The sequence below is a fragment of the Lethenteron reissneri genome, chromosome 26, assembly GCF_015708825.2.
Source record: "Lethenteron reissneri isolate LAM-NWPU_2019-01 chromosome 26, ASM1570882v1, whole genome shotgun sequence".
Lineage (NCBI taxonomy): Eukaryota > Metazoa > Chordata > Hyperoartia > Petromyzontiformes > Petromyzontidae > Lethenteron > Lethenteron reissneri.
Genome location: NC_083804.1, coordinates 15540988 through 15564706, shown reverse-complemented (window position 1 = coordinate 15564706; position 23719 = coordinate 15540988). Strand labels below are relative to the sequence as shown.

The 23719-nt window shown below is 50.2% G+C and overlaps 2 protein-coding genes across 6 annotated transcripts in view; one reads left to right on the top strand and one right to left on the bottom strand.

Moving 5' to 3' along the window:
* The window catches only part of LOC133348012 (probable endonuclease 4), a 10574-nt gene extending 4925 nt beyond the window's left edge, over positions 1 to 5649 (top strand). For 4 of the 5 annotated variants that reach the window (XM_061560824.1, XM_061560820.1, XM_061560823.1 and 1 more), the window contains exons 5-9: positions 178 to 360; positions 2307 to 2438; positions 3116 to 3220; positions 3859 to 3988; positions 4890 to 5649. In XM_061560824.1, coding sequence (XP_061416808.1) covers positions 178 to 360; positions 2307 to 2438; positions 3116 to 3220; positions 3859 to 3988; positions 4890 to 4944 — 605 coding nt within the window. In that variant the 3' untranslated portion in view covers positions 4945 to 5649. Of the gene's footprint in view, positions 1 to 177; positions 361 to 2306; positions 2439 to 3115; positions 3221 to 3858; positions 3989 to 4889 lie in introns of those variants that run through there. The other variant, XR_009755761.1, reaches the window with a different exon arrangement.
* Positions 5645 to 23719, bottom strand: LOC133347994 (diacylglycerol lipase-beta-like). Its single transcript, XM_061560781.1, has 15 exons — positions 23407 to 23719; positions 21686 to 21837; positions 17851 to 18025; positions 15859 to 16105; positions 14931 to 15050; positions 14036 to 14181; positions 13285 to 13420; positions 11426 to 11509; positions 10882 to 10962; positions 10265 to 10345; positions 9334 to 9461; positions 9071 to 9139; positions 8650 to 8722; positions 8112 to 8407; positions 5645 to 6975 (listed from the first exon to the last, which is right to left on the bottom strand). Exons 1-15 carry the CDS (start codon positions 23499 to 23501, stop codon positions 6741 to 6743), a joined length of 2118 nt encoding a protein of 705 aa, XP_061416765.1. The 5' UTR covers positions 23502 to 23719; the 3' UTR covers positions 5645 to 6740.

Here is a 23719-nt window from a genome sequence, read left to right as displayed (position 1 = left end):
CGGCCTACCCGTACCCGTACCCGGCCGCACCAGGGTCGCAAACGGGTACCCGTACCCGGCCGGGTACGGGTAGCCGGGTATCGGGTAGGGTACGGGTATCTGGTACCCGATTGCGACCTCTGGCGTAAGGCGAAATAAGTGTGGGGGGGTTCTTTGTCTCCTTGCGTGCACGTGCAGAGACGTTTGAAAAGAGCCGAGCGGCGCTGGTGTCGGAGCTGCAGCGCTGCGAGAAGCTGGGGCTCGTGCTCTACAACTTTCATCCGGGGTCATCGTGCGGCCAGGGCTCCACGGACGCCTGCCTGGAGCGCATCGCCTCCGCCATCAACTATGCGCACGAGCGCACGTGCGGCGTCGTCACCGGTGAGCGCCGCGCCACCGCTTTGCAGCATGAACACGGGGCGACCGAGTTGGGGGAGGTGTTGGTCGATTGCCGGCCCAGTAATCTTGGTAATCGTTCGGTGGCCACGGGTCACCACCAACAGGAGGTTCAGATTTACGAGGGTCTGTATCGATTACATGTTCAGCCAGGTGCTGCTTCAGGAGAATGCTCGACTCGCAATTGGGAAGGTCGTAAGGTCACATCCTGCCCACTCGACCAATAATCGCCACGATGTGATTCTCACTGTTGTAATTTCATTACTGTCACGATCATAATCGTAATCATCTTCAAACGTAATCCATCGGTGATCTCACAGTTATATCACTCGTCGGTCATGTGCCACTTAGCAGCGTTTTTGCCAAGGAGAGACGGCCCAGGGCCACCACCAACAAGAGACGAGCAAAGGCCAACAACGCTCGTTTGATCAGGGAGACACGTTGACTCAACTTTGAGGAGCCAATTAGCTCCTTGTTTGAAGGCGGTGAGTGTGGGGGTGTTTGCCGTGTAAGAGCCCAGTTATCATACGCTAGGCAAACTGTAGTTTGAGTTGAGCGAGGCGGTTGCCTGGATTTGCATTTAAGGACCTGATTATGTCGAGTCCACACGATTGTGTTGAGACGTCGCTGCGCTTTCCGTTCTCTACTCGACCGATCCCTCAATCATCTCCGCCCGACGGAACAGCCGCAATATTTCACTCCAATAAAATTACCCTAATTGGTATAATTGTCTGTTGAAAATATAATTGTCATGGTGAACATTTAATTACGGTGAATCCGTGCGTTGTCTCTGAAATTGTGACCTGCCGCCGCTGTTGATGCTTACCGCTTTCATTCGTAATAAGACCTGCCACTGTAATAATTGGTTTAAAAAAAAATAATTGCAGTTATCGTAATTGGCTGCAGAGACCTATTCAGAAGCTCATTACTCAATGTGCCTGTATTTATGGTTTTATCTTGACTGCACAAGACGTGCCATACTGCCATCTATACTAACCCATCAGCACAGTGGAGAGGATTCCGTTTTAGGAGCTAATTGTGCTAATTGGCCCCATTGAAGCTTATTACTGATTTTGAGCAATGAGTGTGGTTAAGTAAAGCGAGTGGATTTGTGTCATAATTGCTGTGTGGTTTCTGTCGCCCATATTCAGCCGGATGGCACTGCTGTTATTATATCGATAATACCCTTTATCTAGGTTAAGCCTCAGTCTGAATTATTTTTTTTAGCAGGTTTCTAGCATTGGGATCTTTTGGCCAATTATATTAATGAGCATTTGACTTGGTCTGTGAGGAAACTGGAAGTACCTTGGGGAGGGAAAAAAAAGCGAGCATGAGAGGTTAACACTCAAATCCAAACGCAGATTTTAGAGTCCAATCCTCTACTGCCATCTCCTGGCCACAGTGATTGGGGATCCTCGATGAAGGAAGGTTGTGCGGGGGTTGTGGTTCTCAGCGCTATTGGTTTGGTGGGCATTGCAATTTGTTGAGCGACGGAATACAACGACATCTCATGGTCATCGTTGTGCTTGCCATGGTAATTATTTGTGGTTGACGTGCTTGAGTTGCTTGTGCTTGTTTATAAACTTAAATTTTTTGCCACTCAAATGAGCATAAGACGGTGCTCGCTCTGTATACGACCCTGAATTGGTGGTATAAACTCCACAGTTCTTTGGTGGGGGACAAGTATACCCACAGGACAACCACTTTCGATTTCCTATAAAAGTGGTACTCAATGTATTGACCCACAGAGGGATAAAGAGTGGAGTCGAACCACGACAAAGATTTGAGCTCCCGACCTTCCAATTGCGAACCATGCTCTATCCACTGCGGCAGCCCCTCGTTGTTGTTGCCGTTGACCCTGTGGTGGTGGCGACGGTCGTTTCCGACGATGCGGTTTCTGCGGCATTTTGTTGTGGTGGTCACGTCTGCAGTGATAGAGAACATGTGCGGTCAGGGCCACACGGTGGGCGGTCAGTTTGAGGAGCTGCGCGGCATCATCGACCTCGTTGCCGACCAGAGCCGCATCGGCGTCTGCCTCGACACGTGCCACGCCTTCGCCGCAGGTGGGGGGACACACGGGCGGGCTCGGTGGTGTGACTTGCCACGAGCAGAGGACACCGGTTACTCCCGGAAGACGGTCTACAGGTAGCCGGGTGGCTCGGGTGTCAAAACGTCGAGCCACCACTGCTGAGATCCTGGGTTCGAATCTAGGTTTCAGCTGCCCATCATTAAAGCAGGTTCTCAAGTGGAGCTTTTTGATGCTCTCAAATCCTGTGAGCAATGACTGCAAAACAAAACTCACCACGTTATATTTGGTTTTTCACTCAATTTAGCTAGGTCCCGGTTGAAAATAAGAATATACAATATTTGTAGAACATTATAAGGTGTGCCCCACGTAACTAAAGAGACCTATTGTGAAGTAACTTCAGAAATAATTACGTGCGATCTATTGGGCCAGTTATCTCAGATCGTGATGCACGAGCATGATGTAGAGTTCCGAATAAAAGTATGTTCAGAATGAAAATGTTTTTTTCCCGAACTTTGCGTGATACCGAATTCCAAATAAAAATTTGGAAACTGTTTTGTGGTATTGTGTGGGGTCATGCAACACTGTGCATCGTGCAGTATGATGTGCAGTGTGGTGCGTCTCAAGGTGCAGAGTGGTATGGGGTTGCGTGGTACAGTATTGTGTTACGTGGTGTGTGGTATGACGAGCCGGACACTGCACCGTCTTCGTCAGGTTACGACGTCTCGTCGCAGGACGGGGTGCAGCGCACACTGGATGAGTTCCATCGCGTCGTCGGACTCAAGTTCCTCAAGGCCGTGCACCTCAACGACTCCAAGGGTGTGTCATCGCGTCTCGGCGTAGCAACGATTCACCCCTCCAGCGCTCCGATTAATCCTCACAATTTCGGCTCGCAATTGGATTTAACAATCGATTCTTCTGTTTCAATTCCACCATCTCGCTGGAACCGTTTCTTGTTTGTTCCATCTCGTTTGTGTAGTTGTTCACTCCCGACAGTCGAAATATAATGCAAATGTACAATTTGCATGTATCGTGAGTGAAATAATCTATTTTAATCAACGTGTCATTACACGTTGTTACAGGCGTTTGCTGTGGGTCTACGTAATGGTCAGCTGACGGTAGCACATCAAATCCATAATTTGACTGTACTTCTATGCTCTCACGTCTATGCTCCCCACCTTCAATCAATATTTGATCAGCAGGATAAAATAACCTACACATTCCACATGGTGTGGGGAGGCTCTCATCCAGCAGTGGATCCACAAAATGGCTCTACATTATTACATTGTGAGAAGAGTGGTGCTCCCAAAATAGCATGGACTCGAACCCCATTGTGCCCCACTCACTGGGGAGGGCGGGGAGGGCAGGCTGGGGGGCACGCTGACCCCCGTGGGCCCTCGTGTGTTTCCGCGCTGACCCCGTGTGTGTGTGTGCGTCCCACCCCCTGGGTGGCAAAGGGAAGCTGGGCTGCCACCTGGACCGCCATGAGAACGTGGGGCGTGGCCACATCGGCCTGGAAGGCTTCCGCGCCATCATGAACGCGCCGCAGCTCGACCACCTGCCCATGATCCTGGAGACGCCAGGGAGGTGAATGTTCGCTGTGCCCCACTCGCAAGCCAACCCCGACACGAATGTTCTCCACCTGTCGTCCTTGACTGCGAGACATTCGGAATCACTCCGCGTAACGAGATGCACTTTTTTTCAGCCATTTCCTAAAGCAAAGGTTGGAGACTTGTCTAATAGTCCAGTAGGTTTGTGTGTGTGTGTGCGAGACTAGAATTTGTTTTTACTTTTGACACTGGGCACAATTCGGGGGTGCCTCTTACTTTTTTGAGCCTCTAACAGTACAGAGAAAATGTCAACTGTACCATCTGCCATCCCTGACCCCCAGCCTTCCTCACCTTGCCACCCTTGACCGTGATACTGAGCCTCGCCCTAACCTGCACTCTGATCCGTGACCTTAACTCAAATCCTGTTGCTGCCAACACTCCCACCTTTTAGTCCCAAACCCTGTCATCCATGAACCATGCTGTCCTTGACCTGAACAAACCCTGCCACATTTTCCCCTAACCATGACCCTACCGACCTCGACCATAACACCAACCCCAACGCGGCCGTACAATATTAACCCTGACCCTAGCTTTCACCGTGCTGTCATCGATCCACCCCTCCCCCCATTATTCTGAATACGGTCATTTGTATTCAACACCACCCACACCATTCGCTACTAAATTCTGTAATTGGACCCCTGTGTATAAAATGACTGGGAGGCCAGGGGGTGTGACTGTGTCATCCTATCCTATTATAAGCAGCAGCTCCCCCTGCATTGTAATCACGTCGAGTTGGTTTCATGGGTGAAATTGGAAAGCAGCAATTCTGCGTAATTGTTAATGGGTCGGTGAGCCGCTGATGTGAATGAGTGCCGTGGTTGCTTTACCCCCTGGTGCAATCTTCCGCTCCTCCCTCTTGCCTCCCGCTCTTTTCCCAGTCCCTCATTTGGGTACGAAGAGGAGATTGCGCTGCTGTACTCGCTGTGCCGCTAGTGCCACGGCTTGCAGGTGGTGGGCGACCAGGCGGACCCGTAACCTGACAACGACCCTGTGGGCCCCAAAACCTCGTGACCTCGGGCAGGCCAGCCCCTGTGATTTGTGGAATTTCAAGCACAAGATGACTCCCAAAGTGCTCAATGACGTCAACGTTTGAGTCAAACTTCCTTTAAAAAATGCAACCTATCCATGTTTCTCAGATGTGATGCCTTCGATAATCTTACGTTGCTGTACTTGTATGTCTGTACACCAGTGAAGTGTGTTACCTATTTTGACAATAAAGCCCCCTTTCTTAATACCGCTGCAGTGTTTCACGTCCGAAACGTATTTAAGGTGTAAAAGTGCACATGCAGTGCATCGCCTGTAACCATGGTGCATATCGTATCGAGGTATTAACAGGCGGCCTCCGTGATTTCGGGCGATTACCCATAACTCCTCCAGCAGCCCACACATTCACCTGCTGTCGTCCACTCTGATGCTGAGTAACCCGCACGACCGAAAGAAAAACTGCGGGGCAAGGCGAGGTTCTACAGCTTTGACAAAGGAGCCGAAATTGACAGCACCAGAGGTCTGCTGCTCGCCGTGGTGCCTTTTTTGCTGAACGCGTCAAGCTGGAAATGTTTCAGATTGATGGGCCTCGTAGTGTGGAACGCTTGACCGGACAAACTCAATAATAAACACCTTTGAGTTCAACCACTTAAACGAGACCTGAAAACGCATTTATTGTTACAAGAGATGCTGTTAGCATATTTTGTTTCATAACTTACTTTAGATTACAAAAGTAAATCTCTCTGCAATAGAAAGCAACTGCACACTTGCAGGAAAGAAACTCAACAAAACGAGGCACGGCACGAATTACCACGCAACCACTCGGCACGGAGTTGGGCTAGCCGTGGCTCCCGATCCAGCACGGGAGCTCATCCGGACAAATGGTAGTGACCACCAGGCTGCATTAAAAAAACGCAAAAAATAAAAATCTCGTTTGGCAGGATGGGGATTGATCTTGGCGGCGTCACCGCTCGCTGTGCCAATCTGATAATTAAAAACGATGAAAAAGTGCAGGCGTGACGGAGCAGGCATTCGTGCGTGTCGCCGGTTTTGACGGTCATCGCCCTGCACGCCTCGGGCTCTTCGCATGTTTGGGATAACGGACCGTCTCCTCCCCTCAGTGGGTTAAGTTCCAGGTTGCGGAGAAGCACGCTTGGCAGGGAGATCGCTTTGATTGGTGTGCGCTCGAGACTGCCGCAAAGACTGCTCTTTTAGGCAGGAGCAGCTGCTGTGTCAGTGAGTGAATAAAGAAGCCTTCATCACCAATACTTGGCTAATGGGCCTGGCCAGCAGCATTCTGAAGCTGCTTTCCCGCTTTTTTTTTCCCATTAGTTTAAAGTGCAATTAGCAGTTGTCCAAGTTGCCGCTGCCGGTGTGAGCCTCTGGCCTCACTAAAATACCCATCTCTCGTGACACAATTGGAGCAGCAGCTTGGTACGACAGGACAACCAGTTCATCCTTGGGCACGGGTCACCATCCGCCGTGACAACACATTCACACCCGCCGAGAATTGAGAGAGCCAGGGTGGCAGCACCCAGGATGGTGCCAGATGTGCCCCCCCCCCCCCCACCCCTCCTTGGGTGGTGCTGAGGATTCCGTTGGAGTTGCCGGTCTCAAGGCTCATAGCGACGGCAAACCTCCCAGGCAAATACTGACCTGAGCTTCCAACGCGGAGCACACAAATTCACGAGCGTTGGTTTCAGATTTGTGCCTTTGGCGGGCGTGGAAGTAATCGGAACACTGCTTCAAGCAAGCACTGGCTCCGCCTGCTCCCTGCCGGGCACCCCCGGGGTAGGCCCGGGGGTGGTGCCAGGGTGGACGCCATCGTGCCGCTCTGGAGGAGGGGCGAGCTCGGCAAGGGCGTTCAACAAGGCCCCCGGCATGTGGTCCGGAAGCATTCGAGGGCTGATCCGGATTGTTGTGAAGGCCGAGGCGTGGGACCAGTTCACCTGGAACCGGGGTCCGTCCCACGTTCTGTCCCTGGTGGAGCCGGGAGGGGAAAACACACGGTCGCCGTGGACTCAATGTTCGTCGTGAACTCTCAACGCTCGTCGTGTCCTTGCAGTGAAAACAGGCTTTATTTCATTACATGGGCTCCTGCGTCCTTTCAAGTTGCAAGCACGTGATATTCGACACCATTTTAGGTGGGGTACACAGATCAGGCAGATGTCGCCAAGTACTGCGAGGAATCCAACCTGTGCTGGAGTGTTACCCACCAGCAACACTCATGAGTTTTCCCCACGTGCTCTAGCTACCTCTCGTACACTAAAAATAATTTTATACTAGTAGGAACATCCTGGTTACACCAGCCCACAGGGGATTATTGTGTCCGTCCGTCGTCCATCCAAAAATGGGAGGGGTGGGGCTGGGTGGAGAGGGGAGGGTGGGGAAGGGCAGGGTGGGGAGGGGCTGGGTAGGGAGGGAGGGGCTGGGTGGGGGGTGAGAGGGGTGGGGAGGGGCTGGTCACCCCGTGGTGCCCTTATAAAACTCAACGTTTAACCTACTCACGCCGGCTTGTGCCCGCCCTCACAGTCGGGCATATTTGCGGAATACACCATGCCGCTATTGACCCTGGCCATTGACCGAGCAACCCAACGTTCCTACCAGCTCCCTCCGCAGGAATGTGATTATATTTTAGATGCATTAATCACCTAAACAAAACCACTTTTCAAGATAATGCACTGGCCAAACGCCACTTCTAAAAGTTTGGAAACTGGGTAAATGAATGACATTATTACTGAGGCATTGATTTGTGTGCGAGCAAACAACAAAATAAAGGCTGAAGTGCCAAAGATGATTTTGAGTTAAGGGAATGAATGCATCACAGGAAGGGTTGATACGAGCAGTTTTGTTGGCTTATTTGTTATGGTTCGAAGTAGAGCTAGCCTTTGGCTGGATACAGTGGTTAAGGTTATAGGTAGGGACGTCGAGTGTGATTAGGGCTCGGGTAAACACATGGCTGGCTGGCTGGCTCATTTGAGAGGATTAGGGGAGAGCTAATGTCTGATCCACCAATAACAATCTTTGCCTCCACGGCTGTTACCAAGTACGGCCTTTTAACTTCTTGTCGACGGCTGTGCATGACGGCACGTCGCCTGCCGCGTCGTGAGCGATACCTGGCCGGTGTCTTGGTTATGTGCACCACCCTCCCCGGCAGGAAGAGCAGGGGTCGCTGGGTGGCGGCGGCCGCGGCCGTTGGGATCTGTACCGGCGTCGAGTCGAGCGAGCGGTAAGACGCCCGGCGCTCACTCCCTCCGGACAGCAGTGGCTGGGAGGGCCCAGGTGGAGAGTGGCCATCATGAACAGTGGCCTCGCCGTGCGGCGGGGACGTTGGGGACGTAGGCATGTCGTCATCGTCCCCTGCGCACCCCACGCTGCTCCCATGGCAACAGGCGCACAGCAGGATCTTGTACTGCGGGGGGCGAAATACGTTGCGACACCGTGAGATGCGCGGACAGGTGAGACGGTGGCGACGCCAAGGGACACACGGTGGTGGGGGGACACAAAAGTGATGGGTATCCAGGGAGACATGGGACAAGACAGTGGAGAAACAAGGGGGGACACAGATGAAATTCAAGTCGGAGAGGTATAGACGCGCACAGTCGCTGCAAGCTCGGACTAAACGCCATCACTGCAGTGGTAGCAAAATTCCACCTTGGGCTGGTCGCTGGTCAGGATCATGGTGAGGATGTTCTCCTTTAGGTCGTCCATGTTGGCCAGGCTCAGCCTTGGGTAGGTATGGTGGAGGGATGGGAGGGGTGGGGGTCCAAGTGGGTGAGAAGCACAAGACTCTTTGGAATAAATAAAACTTAGCATTTGGATTTTGGGCACAAACTGCACTCCACTCTATGGCTGTATTAGCATGATGTTGAGTGGCTGTGGAGTAGTTTTAAATACAGATTTGGTTACTGCTAATACGGGGTTGTGTTGATGTATGTTGACCTGTAACAAAGCGTTGTATTGCTGCATAGTGCTTTCAACGCAGTGCTGTATCGTTGCCGATGGGTCTTTTAACATGGAGAGCTGTGTCGGATTAATGCGCAGCCTTGTCTGTGTGGGAAATTGCCAGCCTCACCTCGGCACCAGGTCCAAACCAAGCACCACTGAAATGATGAACTGCTGAGCGTGCTTGGACAGAGCCTTGCTGTGCACACAAACACAAAAGGAATATGTATAGGCACAGACATGCTCAGAGTAATACAGTCACTGAAGCACACACAGATACACAAATTCAAGCTGTCTGAGCTGACCCCTGCGAGTGAGACACATTACCCGAGCTGACCTTTGCCAGTGAGACACCTTGACCTGATCTGACCTCTGCAATTGAGACGCCCCTACCTGAGCAGGCCGCCAGGAGGGGAGAACGCGTAGCAGCGCAGCGAGGGGTACGACGGCTTCAGCAGCAGCGCGAGTATGGCGGCCGTGCCAGCGCCCAGGCTGTGCCCCGTCACCACCACACGGTACTCCTGACCCACGCACACACGCAGGTGTTCATGCATGCTGGCATAGATAGTCGAGCACAACGGATAAAGACAAAGATGCCCTGTAAAGCCTACACAGGCTGTTGGGGCAAGTGCCATTAGCGAGCACCTATGAAGGCCGCAAGGACGCAGGAATGGGTGGGGGGTGAGCACCACGCCCGACCGATGATGAGATTTTCTCACCGGTCGATGTGCGGGCGGTCTCCATTGTGTTTTCATGATTTTTAAATCGATTCTCTCCCCCCCACCACCTCACCCAATTGTATTCTGATTGTGCTGTCACCATCACGTCGTGAAGTGACGACCTTTTCATTGTGAGCTCATACAGCTTAGTGGTGTACCGCCCTGTGTCGGAGAATGGCACAAGAAAATGGCACGTGAAGCTTTCCGAAGTCACTTCATTGGGCCCCTTTCATCGCACCAGTGACGCATGCCACCTATACACCCTGTAGAAAGTTTGTTTATTGCATAGCGATCTAAAAGGAAAACCCAAATTCGACAAATGGATTTTGTTAATGTCATTATGGGTAACCACGTGGAGGCCACAAACTCCATATGCTCAAGATCATGGTTTTGTCCTTGGGTGAATTGAAAATGTAAAGCCCACATCTCCAGCGGTGCCAGCTTTGGTGCTGCTCCGACACAATATTACTTCCCCCCCCCCAACCCCCCACCGGCCCCGTGCCACCGTGCCACCTTTGCGAGCAGGTTCTCGATGCAAACCCCATCCCAGCAAACACCCTCAACCAACCACGGGGATACGAGATGAGGCAAGTGGCCGACATTACCGGCACGATGCCCAACGCCCCCACCAGAATCCCGTCGTTCACGAGTCGGCCGTAGACGTAGCGCGCTGCCTGGACCATGCCCTGCACGCGGAGCATCGGAGACGGGAGACAACGGGCTAATTGTGGTTGGCGTGTCATCTTCTTCTTTTCTCTCCCGTCAGCGCGATGGCACCGAATGAACAAAACTAAACAGTTTTTATTTTACCAGGTAAGGCCCACTGAGCTGTATAGCTCTTTGTCAGAAGCGACCTGGTTATCATAAATGATAGTTCAACAAAGTGGCTTCCTGTGTGGAAAATTTATAGCGGCCAAATACTCTGAACAAGCGTTGATTCGAAATGTGGAGGGAAAAACCGGAGGACCCCGGGGAAGGAGAACACGCAAACTCCAAATAATCAGGTGTCAGGGTCGGGATCGAACACATGACCTCCTGCATACCAGGTGAGGCATTTAACATCTCACCACCACGCTACAGCAATTTTACTGGAGCGATTACACCTGATGATGGAGGCTTGTGTTGCGTCTGAAACATCGTGATTTAATTTATTTTTTAAAAAAATTTACCTACGTTTATTTTTCTGGAAAAAAACAAAGAGCAGCAGGGAGACTCGACGCACCTTGTGCGCGAAGCAGTCGCGTGGACTGACGCCTTCCACCTCGAGGTTCTCACAGTCGGCGGTGAGGTCTGTGAGCACGTCCTGTAGCGTCAGAGGTTAGATTAGGGGTGGTGAGGGTGAAGTGGGGACAGATGACGAGAGGTGGGGAGGGGAGAGGAGAGGTAGGCATGGGCGAGTCCATGGAGGATCTTGAAGATGCTGCCGCAGGACTGGATTGGGAGTCGGCAGAGGGATCGGAGCATTGGTGCGACGTGCTTACGTTTACAGTCGTAGAAGAGGAGTCTGGCAATGTTTAGAAACCTTAACTCATGATAAGTTTTATGTTATACAAGTGTTTATGTTCAACAAGTGTTTACCATAATGAGTGCTTATGTTGGGAGTGTTTATGTTTGCGTGGGTGTTTAGGTTTGCGTTTTATGCGCGTTCCACAAGGGGCCATATGCGTGTGTGTGTGCGTCGCAAAAGCACGAGTGAGTGTGTGCATGAGCAAGCAAGCGAGTGAGAGGGAGAGAGACAACCACACATCGCTAAAGCACACACGTACCCGGAGCGACATGGTGCCACGGACGCTCACGACGATGGAGCCGGTGGCGTGGTCCAGGGCCACGTAGAACGGGACCTCATACACCTGCATGGGGACGGGGCCAGGAGCGCACGGAGACCCCCACTCAGACACAAGACCCCTTCCTTCCAACCACAGCCAATCCTCAACACTCCCACGTGCGGCCGTCACTAAGCCGGGAAGTTATCAACATACACGCGGAACATTCAATTCTGTTAATGACAAGCATACGGCCTATTTGTTTTTGTTACTTAAAACATTAATTGTTCGAAATGAACTAAACAAAATAATTTCGATTTAAAGCTTTCATGACTGCAGGGATTCATCTTCTTGGTTCTTTCGGTAAAGTCACGTAGAATTGAAATAATAAAAATAAAACTTAATAAAATAATTCTCACAACGTTTCGGCCACAACGCAAGTAGCTGTCGTCAGGTAGAGAACAGGTCTGTCGAGGAGACAGAGTCACCTGGATTTTAGGTCTCCCCTTGCTCACTGACATCTGGCGACCATGCCAATGCATCGACCGTAAATCCCACTTTTATTTGTGATGTGCTTTTACCTTTCCTATACTTTGCATTCCTGTCGTTATTTTTGGTATTGTTTGTTGTTGTAACTTTATGACCCATTGCCCCTACTGGACATCCGTGAAAAAGAGCTTCATAGCTCATCGGATTCCTCCTCCAGTCGAAATAAAGATTCTGATTAAGAGACAGTTCAGATGAAGAGACACTTCTCGACCTGCTTTTCGGGTGACACTTAGCTTGGCTCCGTGCCTCAACAATCACGGTCATTCATGTCCATGAAATACGAGTTACAAATTGCATCATTACTATCCTTCCCTCCTCCTCCATCCTCTTCACGCCTCCCAATTAATCCTCCGATTGATTATATCTGTGACAAATTCTTGAAATTTCCTTCATAGACTACTCAATTGCTTCATCTATATTATATTAAAACTGAACAAAAAACGATTTTAATTTTACCAGGCAAGGCCCACTGAACTACATAGCTTTTTTTCAGAAGCAACCTGGATATCACAAATGATAGCTCAACGAAGTGGCTTATCATGTGGATATTTATATAAAGCCAAATACTCTAAATGCATGTTTCTAAATGTGGAGAGAAAAACCGGAGGACCTGGAGAAAAATACACATGACCACGGGGAGAACATGCGAACTCCAAATATACAACACAGGCAAGGTAGTTAACATCTTGCCGTGGCCCCCTGAAACATGAAATTGTAACATATTTCCTATTCCCCTGTATTCAATGGGCAGATGCTTCTTATCTGGGGACACCAAGCCACTCATTCAGGCCTGAAACTTGATCCAACAATACTGGTGACTAAAAAAACATAATTTTAGTCACCAGGAGACTTCACGGATCCACCTGCGAGGCGGTCAAATAGATGGCAGTACAGCAAGTGGGTTTCTGCCTCCTCTGTATATTTTGAGTATATCTCTTTCACACGTGCGATGTGTTTTCTTCGGATAGTGTAGTGTCCCTCCCACGTGACGTGCAAAACAACTCCCTGAAAAAAGGAAATGGCCAACATACAAATGCAGGACCCTCCTGAAAACATGTTTTTAGACTCGGCGAGGCTTTGCAAGGTACGTACATGAAGTAAAACTTCGTGTATAACCAAGGTGAGAATTCAAGCGACCGAGATAGTCTCGTGCATGAGTGACCTTGGTCCATTGTGATTGTTGTGATTTGTATGTATGTACGTACGTACGTTGAACTTCTTTCGCACTGAACGTAGCCAGCCGCATAAATCTGAGTGTGCTGGGAAAGGACAGCAAACTAAACACAAAAATCCGTTTTGAGTGCAGGCCACACCCTGTTGTGGTAGGACACGAAAATGAAGTCGCAGTCCTGCAGGTCGGTGGTTCGCCGCATGGCGCGCACGTGGCACGGCGGGGGCTCCCCGCCGATGAGCGCGAAGCCCGAACCCTGGCGGGGGCAGCAGCAGCAGCTGCAGGGAAAGTCAACAACGGCCGATCCTGAGTCGCCAATTCGGCGTAACTGATTCCGAAATGCCAATTCAGCATTGCCGACTTGGTGTCTGCAAATCAGAGTCGCTGAAATGGCATCAATGATCAGTGTCGTTCCAGTTGGCAGCAGTGCAGGTGCTGGGACACACACACACACTCGCATCAAGCACACACACACACACGCCTGCATGCACAAACCAATACATACACCTGGGTACAGACAAATATCCCCCGTATAGCCTTTATAGACAGTTGGGGAAAGCACCTAGGAAGGCTGGCACGGCACCCGAGGGGGTGATTTGCTAGCACCCCCCCGGCCGCCTTTGTCTCCCCAGTGGCGATGTTTACACACAACACCAGGTACTCATTTGAAGCTGAGTCGACCTCGGGGAGGCCCAGGACTGGTTCAAATAATCGTCACTGATGTTGGTTGTGTACAGGAATCGAACCCGGTTCGCTGGGTTCTTAGCACAGCGCGCGCTAACTGCTGCGTCACCTCTCCCCCTGCCAGTACACACACACGCACACACACACACATGCACGCGCACACGCGCACACGTACGCACACACACACGCACACACACGCACACGTGTACCTGCAGGCTGGGCAGAGGTGGCAAAGCCCGGAGAAGGGGTGGCTGTACACGAACAGTGGCCACCCGTACGAGGCAGCAGCGAAGCGCATGTAGTGGGCAGCGAGGGGCAGCTCCTGCGCCAGCTCAGCCACTGGCGCCGCCGTCTCCTGCTCGGCCATCAGCACCCACACGGCAAAGACAAAAGACAAAGATCCCCCCCTGTATAGCCCGAATACACTGTTGGGACAAGTGCTGTGAGCGAACACCTGTGAAGGTCCGGCACGGCACATGAGGGGGTGGGTGGCCAGCACCACGCCCGACCGTCTATGTCTCCCAAGTGGCAACGTTTACATTCCGCACCATATACTCATTTGATGCCGAGTCAAACTAGGGGCGACCCAGATAATCATTACTGGTGTTGGGCGTGAGCAGGAGTCGAACTCGGGCCGCCGGGTTAGTCGCGCAGCATGCTTACCACTGCACTACCGCACTCCACACAGCACACACTCGCATACAGCACACTGAGGGCAGTCAGCACACACCAGCTTTCAGAGTTCTTCCTATTCTCATATTCTGCAATTCCCTTCTCCCAGCCATCAATGCTGTCAACTCCCCTACACCTTATTCCTGTTCTTCCTTTCACCGACTGCATCCTCCCATATATAAATAACTATGCCTGCTGGTTCTGTGCCAACGTATTAAGATACGGATGCAATTAGACGTTACTTGCCCAGCAAAGCCACACCAGAGTCCGAATAATCTTTTTCGGGAGGGACCTGCTACTTTTGGCCAACACCGATTACCACGGTGTGTTTTTAGCGATAATGATGATGATGTTGTTGTATGGGGAATGGTGCCGGTGGCACAGGGGGAACAGCGAGTGGTAGGACGATGGGAGAGGGGGGGGGGCACAGACCGTGCTGGGGGAGGGCGTCCGAGTCTGGACGTTGTGCTGCCGCTCATGGTCGTCGCGCTTCTGTTTCCTGTGCAGCAGCGTGAGCCCCGCCGCCACGTCACTCCCAACAAGATCCGTGTCCTGCACACGCACACCAGGCGAAGACCTCCCATGTAGCCTTGACAGACTTGGGGGCAAGTGCTGTTTGCGAGCACCTATTAAGGCCAGCATGGCGCACGAGGGGATATTGTGGCTAGCGTCACGCTGGGCTGCATTTGTCTCTCCAGCGCTGATGTTTACACGCACCGCACCAGTTACTCGTTTAAGGCTGAGGCGACCTAGAGGAGGCCCAGGGCCAGTTCAGATATTCGCCGTTGATATTGGACATGAGCGGGAATCAAACTGGTGTTGCCAAGTTCGTAGCGCAGTGCGCTAACCACTACACTACCACTTTACAGATACAGGTGTACACACATTTGTGGATGCACACAGACCCGTACGACAAACGTCATTCTCTGTGACAGGGCGGGTGGAATATTGCTGCCCCTAACGTATGGAACAGAGGTCCCTTTGAGGGATTTCAAAGGTAGATCTGTGATATCTGCTTACGTTCACGCTCCTCGAACACAAAGGGTCGCACTACTCAACGATGCTGATAGCGAGATTGGGATAAGATTGTGAAAGTGACAATTGCTTTTAATTAAAAAAAAATATTTTACCAGGTAAGGACCACTGAGCTGTATAGCTCTTTTTTCAGAAGCAATCTGATGACAGGTCACTTCTGTGGCTTATCACGTGTAAATGTGTAGCAGAGAAAAATCAGAGGACCCAGAGCAAAATCCAAGCAAACTTCAAATATACAGGATCGAAGCCACAACCACCTGTATACCAGGCGAGGGCGTTAACATCTTGCTACCATGGCGAGATGTTAAGTAACGCGCACACGTACCGCAAAGAATTCACTTAAGATGCGGGCGACGTCGGTGAAGGCAACGTGGCTCGATTCATCGCGGCGCACACAGCAGCAGAAGAGACGCATGCGGCGCTCCCACACCCCAGTCGCCCTCCCGCTGGGGCCCGCCGTGCCTGCTCCATCCACTACGTCCGCACCCTCCACAGGAGCCACCGAGCGCCGAGATCCCAGGGGGTCAAACGTGATGAGGACGGCCACCACGGTCCCCAGCAGGATCACCCAGCTGGGTTGGCAGAGGAGAGTGAACGAGTGTTCAATCTTGATCTTTCAGAAATAAGAGACTTAAATTTCGATGTCTTTCCTGACAGACCTGTTCTTCACCTGAGGACGACTGCTTGCGTTGTGGCCGAAACGTCGTGAGAATTATTTTATTATGTTTTATAATTATTATTTTATTATTTCCCTTCTATGCGACTTTACCGAAAGAACCAAGAAAATAAGAGACTTGTTTGTATTAAGATCAGTCTCTGTGTATGGTTGAACGGTGTGTCAAATCCATTGGTTGCATGCGAGATACTTAAGAATCTGGACAACAAGCTTAGCAGCTGTCATTATGTATAATGAATCGATCATAACCTCGCCAAAACAAAAAATTACAATGACGGATACCTGACAGAACCGCATCATGGGAGCTCATCCGTGGATATCTCACATAAGGTTCATGTACTGTTTCACTACATCATGATGGAGGAGGAATTATTAAAGCTCACGTAGAATCGTGTGGATGCGAATCAATGTTTTCGATTTAGTATGTGTTGTGTGTGAACCCTGCAAACACAAGAAGGTGCGACATTCACCACAGCCTTAACAAAATTATTGATCATTAAATGTAATTGTGACCATTTCGCAAGAGTTAATTGTATTCTCTCGTTATTTATGTTGTAGTTCTGGAAGGTTTGTCATTTATATTAATATTTCATTTGTCTAGAGCAAGGGTTGGCAACCCACGGCTCTGGAGCCGCATGCGGCTCTAAGGACTGCTCCGTGAAGTTATTTATCAAGGACCCAACGTCTCGTATTCACCACACAGTGCATTGTGGCTCTTGAAATATTGACGTTTTGTTAATGAATTATAAAAAAAAAATGGCTCTTGTTCTTTTAGTTGCCGACCCCTGGTCTCGGGAATGATTGATTTGTTGTACACAACAACAGCATCTCTATATTATTCAACAACTGAGAAACTTTACATTTGTCGTGAGCTTTCAGCACTGCTTTATCACTACACCTCCGAGTGGTTTCTCGGAATTTCAGCCGTTCGACTCATAAACGTCGAAGTTAGATTCCTGTTGGTGGTGCCAAGTTCTTTAAGAGAACATTTCTACTCAAACAACCATTAACTTAATCACTTATGATTTTCCTAATTAGTATTGTCGTGATGAGTATGAAAAGACAATATTATTGCAAGAATTCGTATTTAATCCTTAACACTCATTTTTTTATTCCATGACATTGTGCGTGTGTGCACGCTTAGTCGTGCAAATTAATATTTGTGCACCAATGATTATGTGTAAAATTGCGATCCCTAATCGTGATAATTCATTAAATCGCCAAGTGTGCTCATGTCCATGTCATGTTCTCTCGGATGCTCATGCTCGTGTGGTGGACTAATGCTCGTGTGGTGGACTAATGCTCACGTGTGCCACGTGTGTGCACGTGGACGTGTGGGGATCGCTGGCGTAGCGGTGAGTGCTCTTCACTACGAACTCGGTAACCCGAGTCACGATTCCCGTTCACGGCCGACAACAGTGACGATTATCTAAACCGTTCCTGGGCCTCCCCTAGCTCGACTCAGCCTCAAATGAGTAGTGAAATGTATCAACATCACCACTGGGGAGACAATGGCGGATGGGTATGGTGCTGACCAACCACGCTCTCATGTGCCGTTTCAGCTACTCGCTCAGAGCACTTGCCCCAACAGTATGTTAAACGCTGTACGGGTGATCTTTGTCTTGTGTGTGTGCGCCATACTTGGTGACGACGGTGCCCAGCACAGCGTGCACGACGGGGCGTTCGCAGCCCGGGCTGCCGTCCCACACCCAGTACGTTCCCAGCGCCACCCACACCAGCTCGGGCACGTACAAGAACGCGCGCACGTACACCAGCGCCGGCATGTGGCGCCGCGGGCCGGGCCGGCTGATGGTGCCTGTGCCGCGGGTGACACCACCACCACGTGCATTCATCGGTTTATTCGTGCAGTCGCTTCGGTTGATAACGCGGCAGATCTTTACTCGTGTATTCGCTCGGCGTGTCGCGACACCGCTTAACCGGGACGCTCGTTACATTGACTGATCTGTCTCAAGCAGTCGAAGCCCATTGAGATTCATGAACTATTGATTGAATTACAATGACCAGGCTATTTAGCATTTAGATTCGATGTGTGTATTTGTGTTACTTTATTTAACTGGGGTGAGGGTCCATTTATGTTTATTATCTGTTGACAGATCCACTTTAGCCAGGTGAAAGGCCAATTGGGTTCAATTTCTGTTGAAGCATCATCAGGAGAGGGTGCGTCTGTGGCTCAGTCATTGGCCATTAAATTGTTGAGGTGAGGGCCCATTTAAATCATACCCATGTTCTTTAAGCATGTGAGATACCTTTTAAATAGTACTTGTCCTTTATTCAACCAATGAATCCCACAGAAATGCATTATCGATGTATGCCTCAAGATTAACCAACCATATGGTTAATGATTAACTTTCAATTTTTTTACGACATGAAGGCCCATTGAAATGTACTCCACCGATTTGAACTCTTTAATTTAATATCCTTTACTTAACCAGGTCCCAGACCACCGAGTACTCTCCCCGCCACCCATTCCCTCCGGCTGTTAATAATTCTCATCACGTGGGCTTTTATATCGTGTTGGCAATATTCGGTCATCCAGGGCCAACGGCGGGTGAATTTGGCTTTTTTTCGCACATGACAACTCTCCCAGGGGGGCCACGGCCCCCATCCGTCCCGCTCGACGATCGGCCCTGCCCTGACTCGTCGAACACGACATCCAAGGGCGGTGGTCGTGCCGTCTCTCCGGCGTCGGTGCGGGCGGGTCCACATGCCGCCTGTCACTGACCTAATATACCAAGTGGGAAATAACCACGACCCCCCCCTCTCCGCTCCTCCCCCCCGTTCATGACACTCGATTGCGAAACTCAGGGCTTTACCGTTCCTTACGACAAACGCCACCGGCCCATGCTAAATTTATGCAACACCGAGCGTAGTGGCAACACACACCCCTGTGATCCATCGCTTGAGAGGTGGTGGTTGGTAGACCACTCAGATTATCATCATCCTGTGTGTGAGGCTTTCCCAAAATTCTGGGCTACACCCTTGCCCAGAAATGACAGTAGAGTGAGTAGGTTGCTTCACTTGAAATCTGGAGTTAAAAATCATGGATTATTTCGACATTGATTTTGCAACGCACGTGTGATACAGCAATGGGAAGCCTCAATGGTAGGTTGTGGGGAGGCAAGTTAAAAAGAACATGAAGGAAACTACAATATGAAATAAAAAATCCTGTACAATTGCATATAAAACATGAATAATCATATAAAAATGACCATATTCATTGAAATTACAAGGACCGATGATATGACAATTATTTAAACAGTTCTTAAAATCCCATGTTACAATTACAGCCATAAAATAATTCGCATAAAATTCTACAATTAATGGATACAGCCATGACGCAGCAGTTGGCGCATTGGCGCTGTGAACGCGGCGGTCTGAGTTTAAGTGCTGGCCAGGGCCTGCATCAGTGGCGATTGACGTAAACCGGTCCTGGTCTCCCAATGACCAAACAGCACCCATTTACTGACACGTGATAAGAGGCCTTCATCCAGCAGTGGATTGTCAAGTTGGGAGGCCTTCGTCCAGCAGTGGATTGTCAATCATCTTCACTGACCTGCTTCCGATCCTCCCTTAAAACCCATCTCTTCTCCTTAGCCCATCTTACTCCTGCTACTTCTCCCTGCCCCAACCCCCAGCAGCGATCAGGCCTACCCCAATCCCTCCTTAACCACCCCTGCCTATCCTCCTGTTACAACAACCACACGACCACTTTTAATAACAACCCCACTATTTATCTCAACCACTCTCATCTTACGGACAATTTTATAATTGTCGTAAAGCGCCTCGCAATAAAGACGCTGATAGAAAAATCTTCATAAGATAATAAAGGACTAAATTTCGATTTAAAGCTTTCGTGACTGCAGGGATTCATCTTCTTAGTTCTTTCGGTAAAGTCACGTAGAAGGGAAGTAATACAATAATAAAAATAAAACATATTTTATTTTATTATGTTTTATTTTTATTATTTTATTACTTCCCTTCTACGTGACTTTACCGAAAGAACTAAGAAGAAAAATAAAGGACTAATTCAGATTTTAAGAGATAACAAACTGCATCATCCTGCGATGTCAACCAGCTGCATTTGGATACGACACAAACCCCGACTATATTGTGCACCTATCGCTTGCCAGCCACCACTTCAGGTGCGGCTGGCGGATGCGAGTGACTGAGACACGTTGCGACAGACGGGAAGGCCGCTCCGTTACAGGTGGTGGGCGAGGATTGGGCAATGCGTTATTTTTGGTGCTTGCTAGTTTTCGCAGCAGTCGTTTGGGTTTCATGACTGAGTGGAGTTTGTACTAAGTGGAGCGTTTGGAAGACGCACATCTAAATGTCATGGCATATTAGCCGTGGCCCAAAATCGCTATTAATGAACATAATCCTCAATGGAATTAATGGAAACTAATATGGCTAAAATGTAATGATTTTTTTGTATTTGATGACAAATTGCTACACTCAAAATACAGAACTCAAATCACAATAATTGCTAATGATTTTTTACAATTAATATGCTTACACCACTATGCTTTAGAGTCATAATATACTGTAGACGGTATATGCACCATAATGGCAAACGAGTTGATTTCCGAGTTGAGTCGTGAATTTGGATTGTGGAAATTTCCATAAAAAGCTAATATTCCAAATTATGATTGGAATATTCTTGGTTCTTTCGGTAAAGTCAAATAGATAGAAGAAAATAATAATAAAATTAATTACAATTCAAAATAAAAGCAAAAAAAACACGACGTTTCTTTCGCAACACAATCGGTCTTCATCAGGCGGAGAGAAAAGGGGCGGGCAAGCCTCCAAATGCAACTGCTTATAAGGGCTTTCAGAGTGAGCAAAGCTGTGCGGCATAAACAGCATGGGCGGGGCAGCCAGCGCCAATGTAGGAGCAAAGCACCACAAGTCTAAGTAGTACAAATAAAGCGAGTGTGTTAGACAATGGGGGGAGGGAGAGGGAGGGTAGAGATAGAGGTGGAGCTGAAGGCGAGGGGCGCAGTCCAAGTGTGTTAGACAGTGGGGGAGGAAGAGGGTCGAGATAGGGGGAGAGAGGGGGGTAGAGATAAGGGAAGAGAGGGAGTTGAAATGGGGGGGGGGCATTGCACTTCGCTACACCCATCCACACTGCTGACGGTAGAGGTTGACAAGAAAACACAAATCAAGTCAATGATTCGAATATATTACTTCTTTTTCATCACATTTTCACCATCTCATTTGTGTTGTTTCTCATGTTTACAATTATGCTCACGATATTAGCATATACGTCAACGTAACAAAGCACATGCAAATCATATTTGCATTTCTCTTGCAAATTATTTTCCCAAATCACAACATATTCTCGCACGTGACTCGTTTCGTATGTGCGTGCGTGCATCGTGAACGCAACAATCGCTCTTTTCATCTGTGAATCAACGCATCGCCACGAGCCAAGCCGTGGAGCCATGCCGCTCACCCTGCATGCTCAGTGCCACGATGGAGGCCAGGGTGGCGAGGGTGGCGCACAGCAGCGCCAGCACACCGATGAGGTAGATGCACAGCAGGGGCCCGCCGGGGCACTCGAGATGCCCGCTGTGCGCCGACAGCAGAGCGGCCGCCACCGATAACCTGCACGGGCGACATCAACATCGCCACCGGTCACTACCGCAGTTGTTCTTCACCAATAAGACATCATCAGTGTGAGAGCCGCCACACTGCCCTGCAAGGGCTGTTATCTCATTTGTGTACTGTCGGGGGCCGCATGAAAGGCCACCGGGGGCCGCCCCAGCGGCCCGCGTGCCTTGCAATGAAGAACAACACTGCACTACCGTCATCACCATCGCGACCACCGTTATTATGGATACTGTCACGACCCACCATGTACCATCGCCCAGATACAAGTGTAGCCACCACCGCCAACTCGTATTGGGCGACATCACCATCACTGCCATCGATTGGCAATGTGATTACTACCATCATCACGCCAATCAGGGAGAAGGGTGACTCTCACTGCCAAGCCAGCGCAGGGTGAGACATCACCGATCGCACACAATCACGATCACCACTGTGGACGTCACAGACACTATCATCACCACCATCACCAACAATGTCATCACTCCCATCACTCGTTTTTTGAGACAATGCCGACTTGCGTCGGTCAATACACGATTTGACATTCTCCTGCTTGGTTAATGATTAGCTTGTCAAACAGACAATCGAATTGACCACTGGACCAATGTTTATGGATTTATTTTGACCCCATCGTGACCCCGCCGTCAGACCGTGTAACCGCTTTAGACCACTGTGGCCAGTTGTGTACAACCACTTTAGGGGAGTTAAGTTCGTTTATGCAACCAACCACAGTGCTTTTTGCCAATCCACTGCTCAATGCGGGGCCTCCACACGCCGTGCGCGGCTTCTGGGAATTTTGGTGCCCATACTTCACCACCATGAAGATGCGGATCTTTTATTTATATAGCGCTTTTAGGGGCCGTCCATAAATGACGTCACGCACCTAGGGGGGGTCGTACATTTGTGACGACACGTTCTACTTAATTCATTAGACTTTTTAACAACTGTTTTCTCCTACAACATCAGAGTGCAGCGCCACATTAAATACGCACCTACAATGACAATAGTTTAAAGCGCTTTGAAGCATGTTTTATTTTGGGGGGGGGGGGGGCAGTGCTTTGTGACGTCATATTTGAGGGGGGAGGGTGGAGGGTCTGACTTTTTGTGATGCCATGTGACTGGGGGGGGGGGGTATCAAAAATCGTCAAAATCGCATAATATTGGTCGCGTAATATTGGTCGCGAAAGCCGACGTGTTAAACATACTTAACCACGCTGGTAAGTAGCCAGGACGGGTTGTGGGTGCTTAGAAGTACAGTACAACAATTAACTACACACTGCGTTGCAACAACAACAACAAGTCCACAGCAGCTGTTATGCTGCTTGGCGGTCACCCATCCAAAGCACCGTCCTAGGCTCGCTCCGATTAGCTTGCGGGATCGGGGCGCATTCTGGCCCATTGTAGATCGTGAGCAGTAAACCCATAAATCCCTTAGGAGCCCAGAGTGGCTGAGGGGGACACAGAAGGACCCCTTAGAACCCACGGCTGCAGACCACCCCGACACATCCCACCGTCCCCACCGCCTGCGTTCCCCTCTCCCTCCCCCGCCCAGTGACCCCGGCTCACCACGCGGCACGGAGCACGAACTCCACAGCTGTCGGCGGTCCCAGGTCATCGCTCGCAATCCCCCAGCGACGCCCGAATACCACGAGGCCCGGCATCTTCCGAAGGGCGCGAAGAACACGGAGCAGAACCGCGATTTAACCCCAAACGCCGAGACGCCCAGAAAAACTCTTCACAAACCGGGCTGGGTCCAACGCGGCACGGACCCCCGTGGGGGCAGCTCTACTGCCCCTTGCGCCGCCTCCCCCACCCGGCCACTCCTTCTTCTGCGCCTCCTCTGCAACCTCCTCGGGCGGCCGCGACCCCCTCTGGCCGG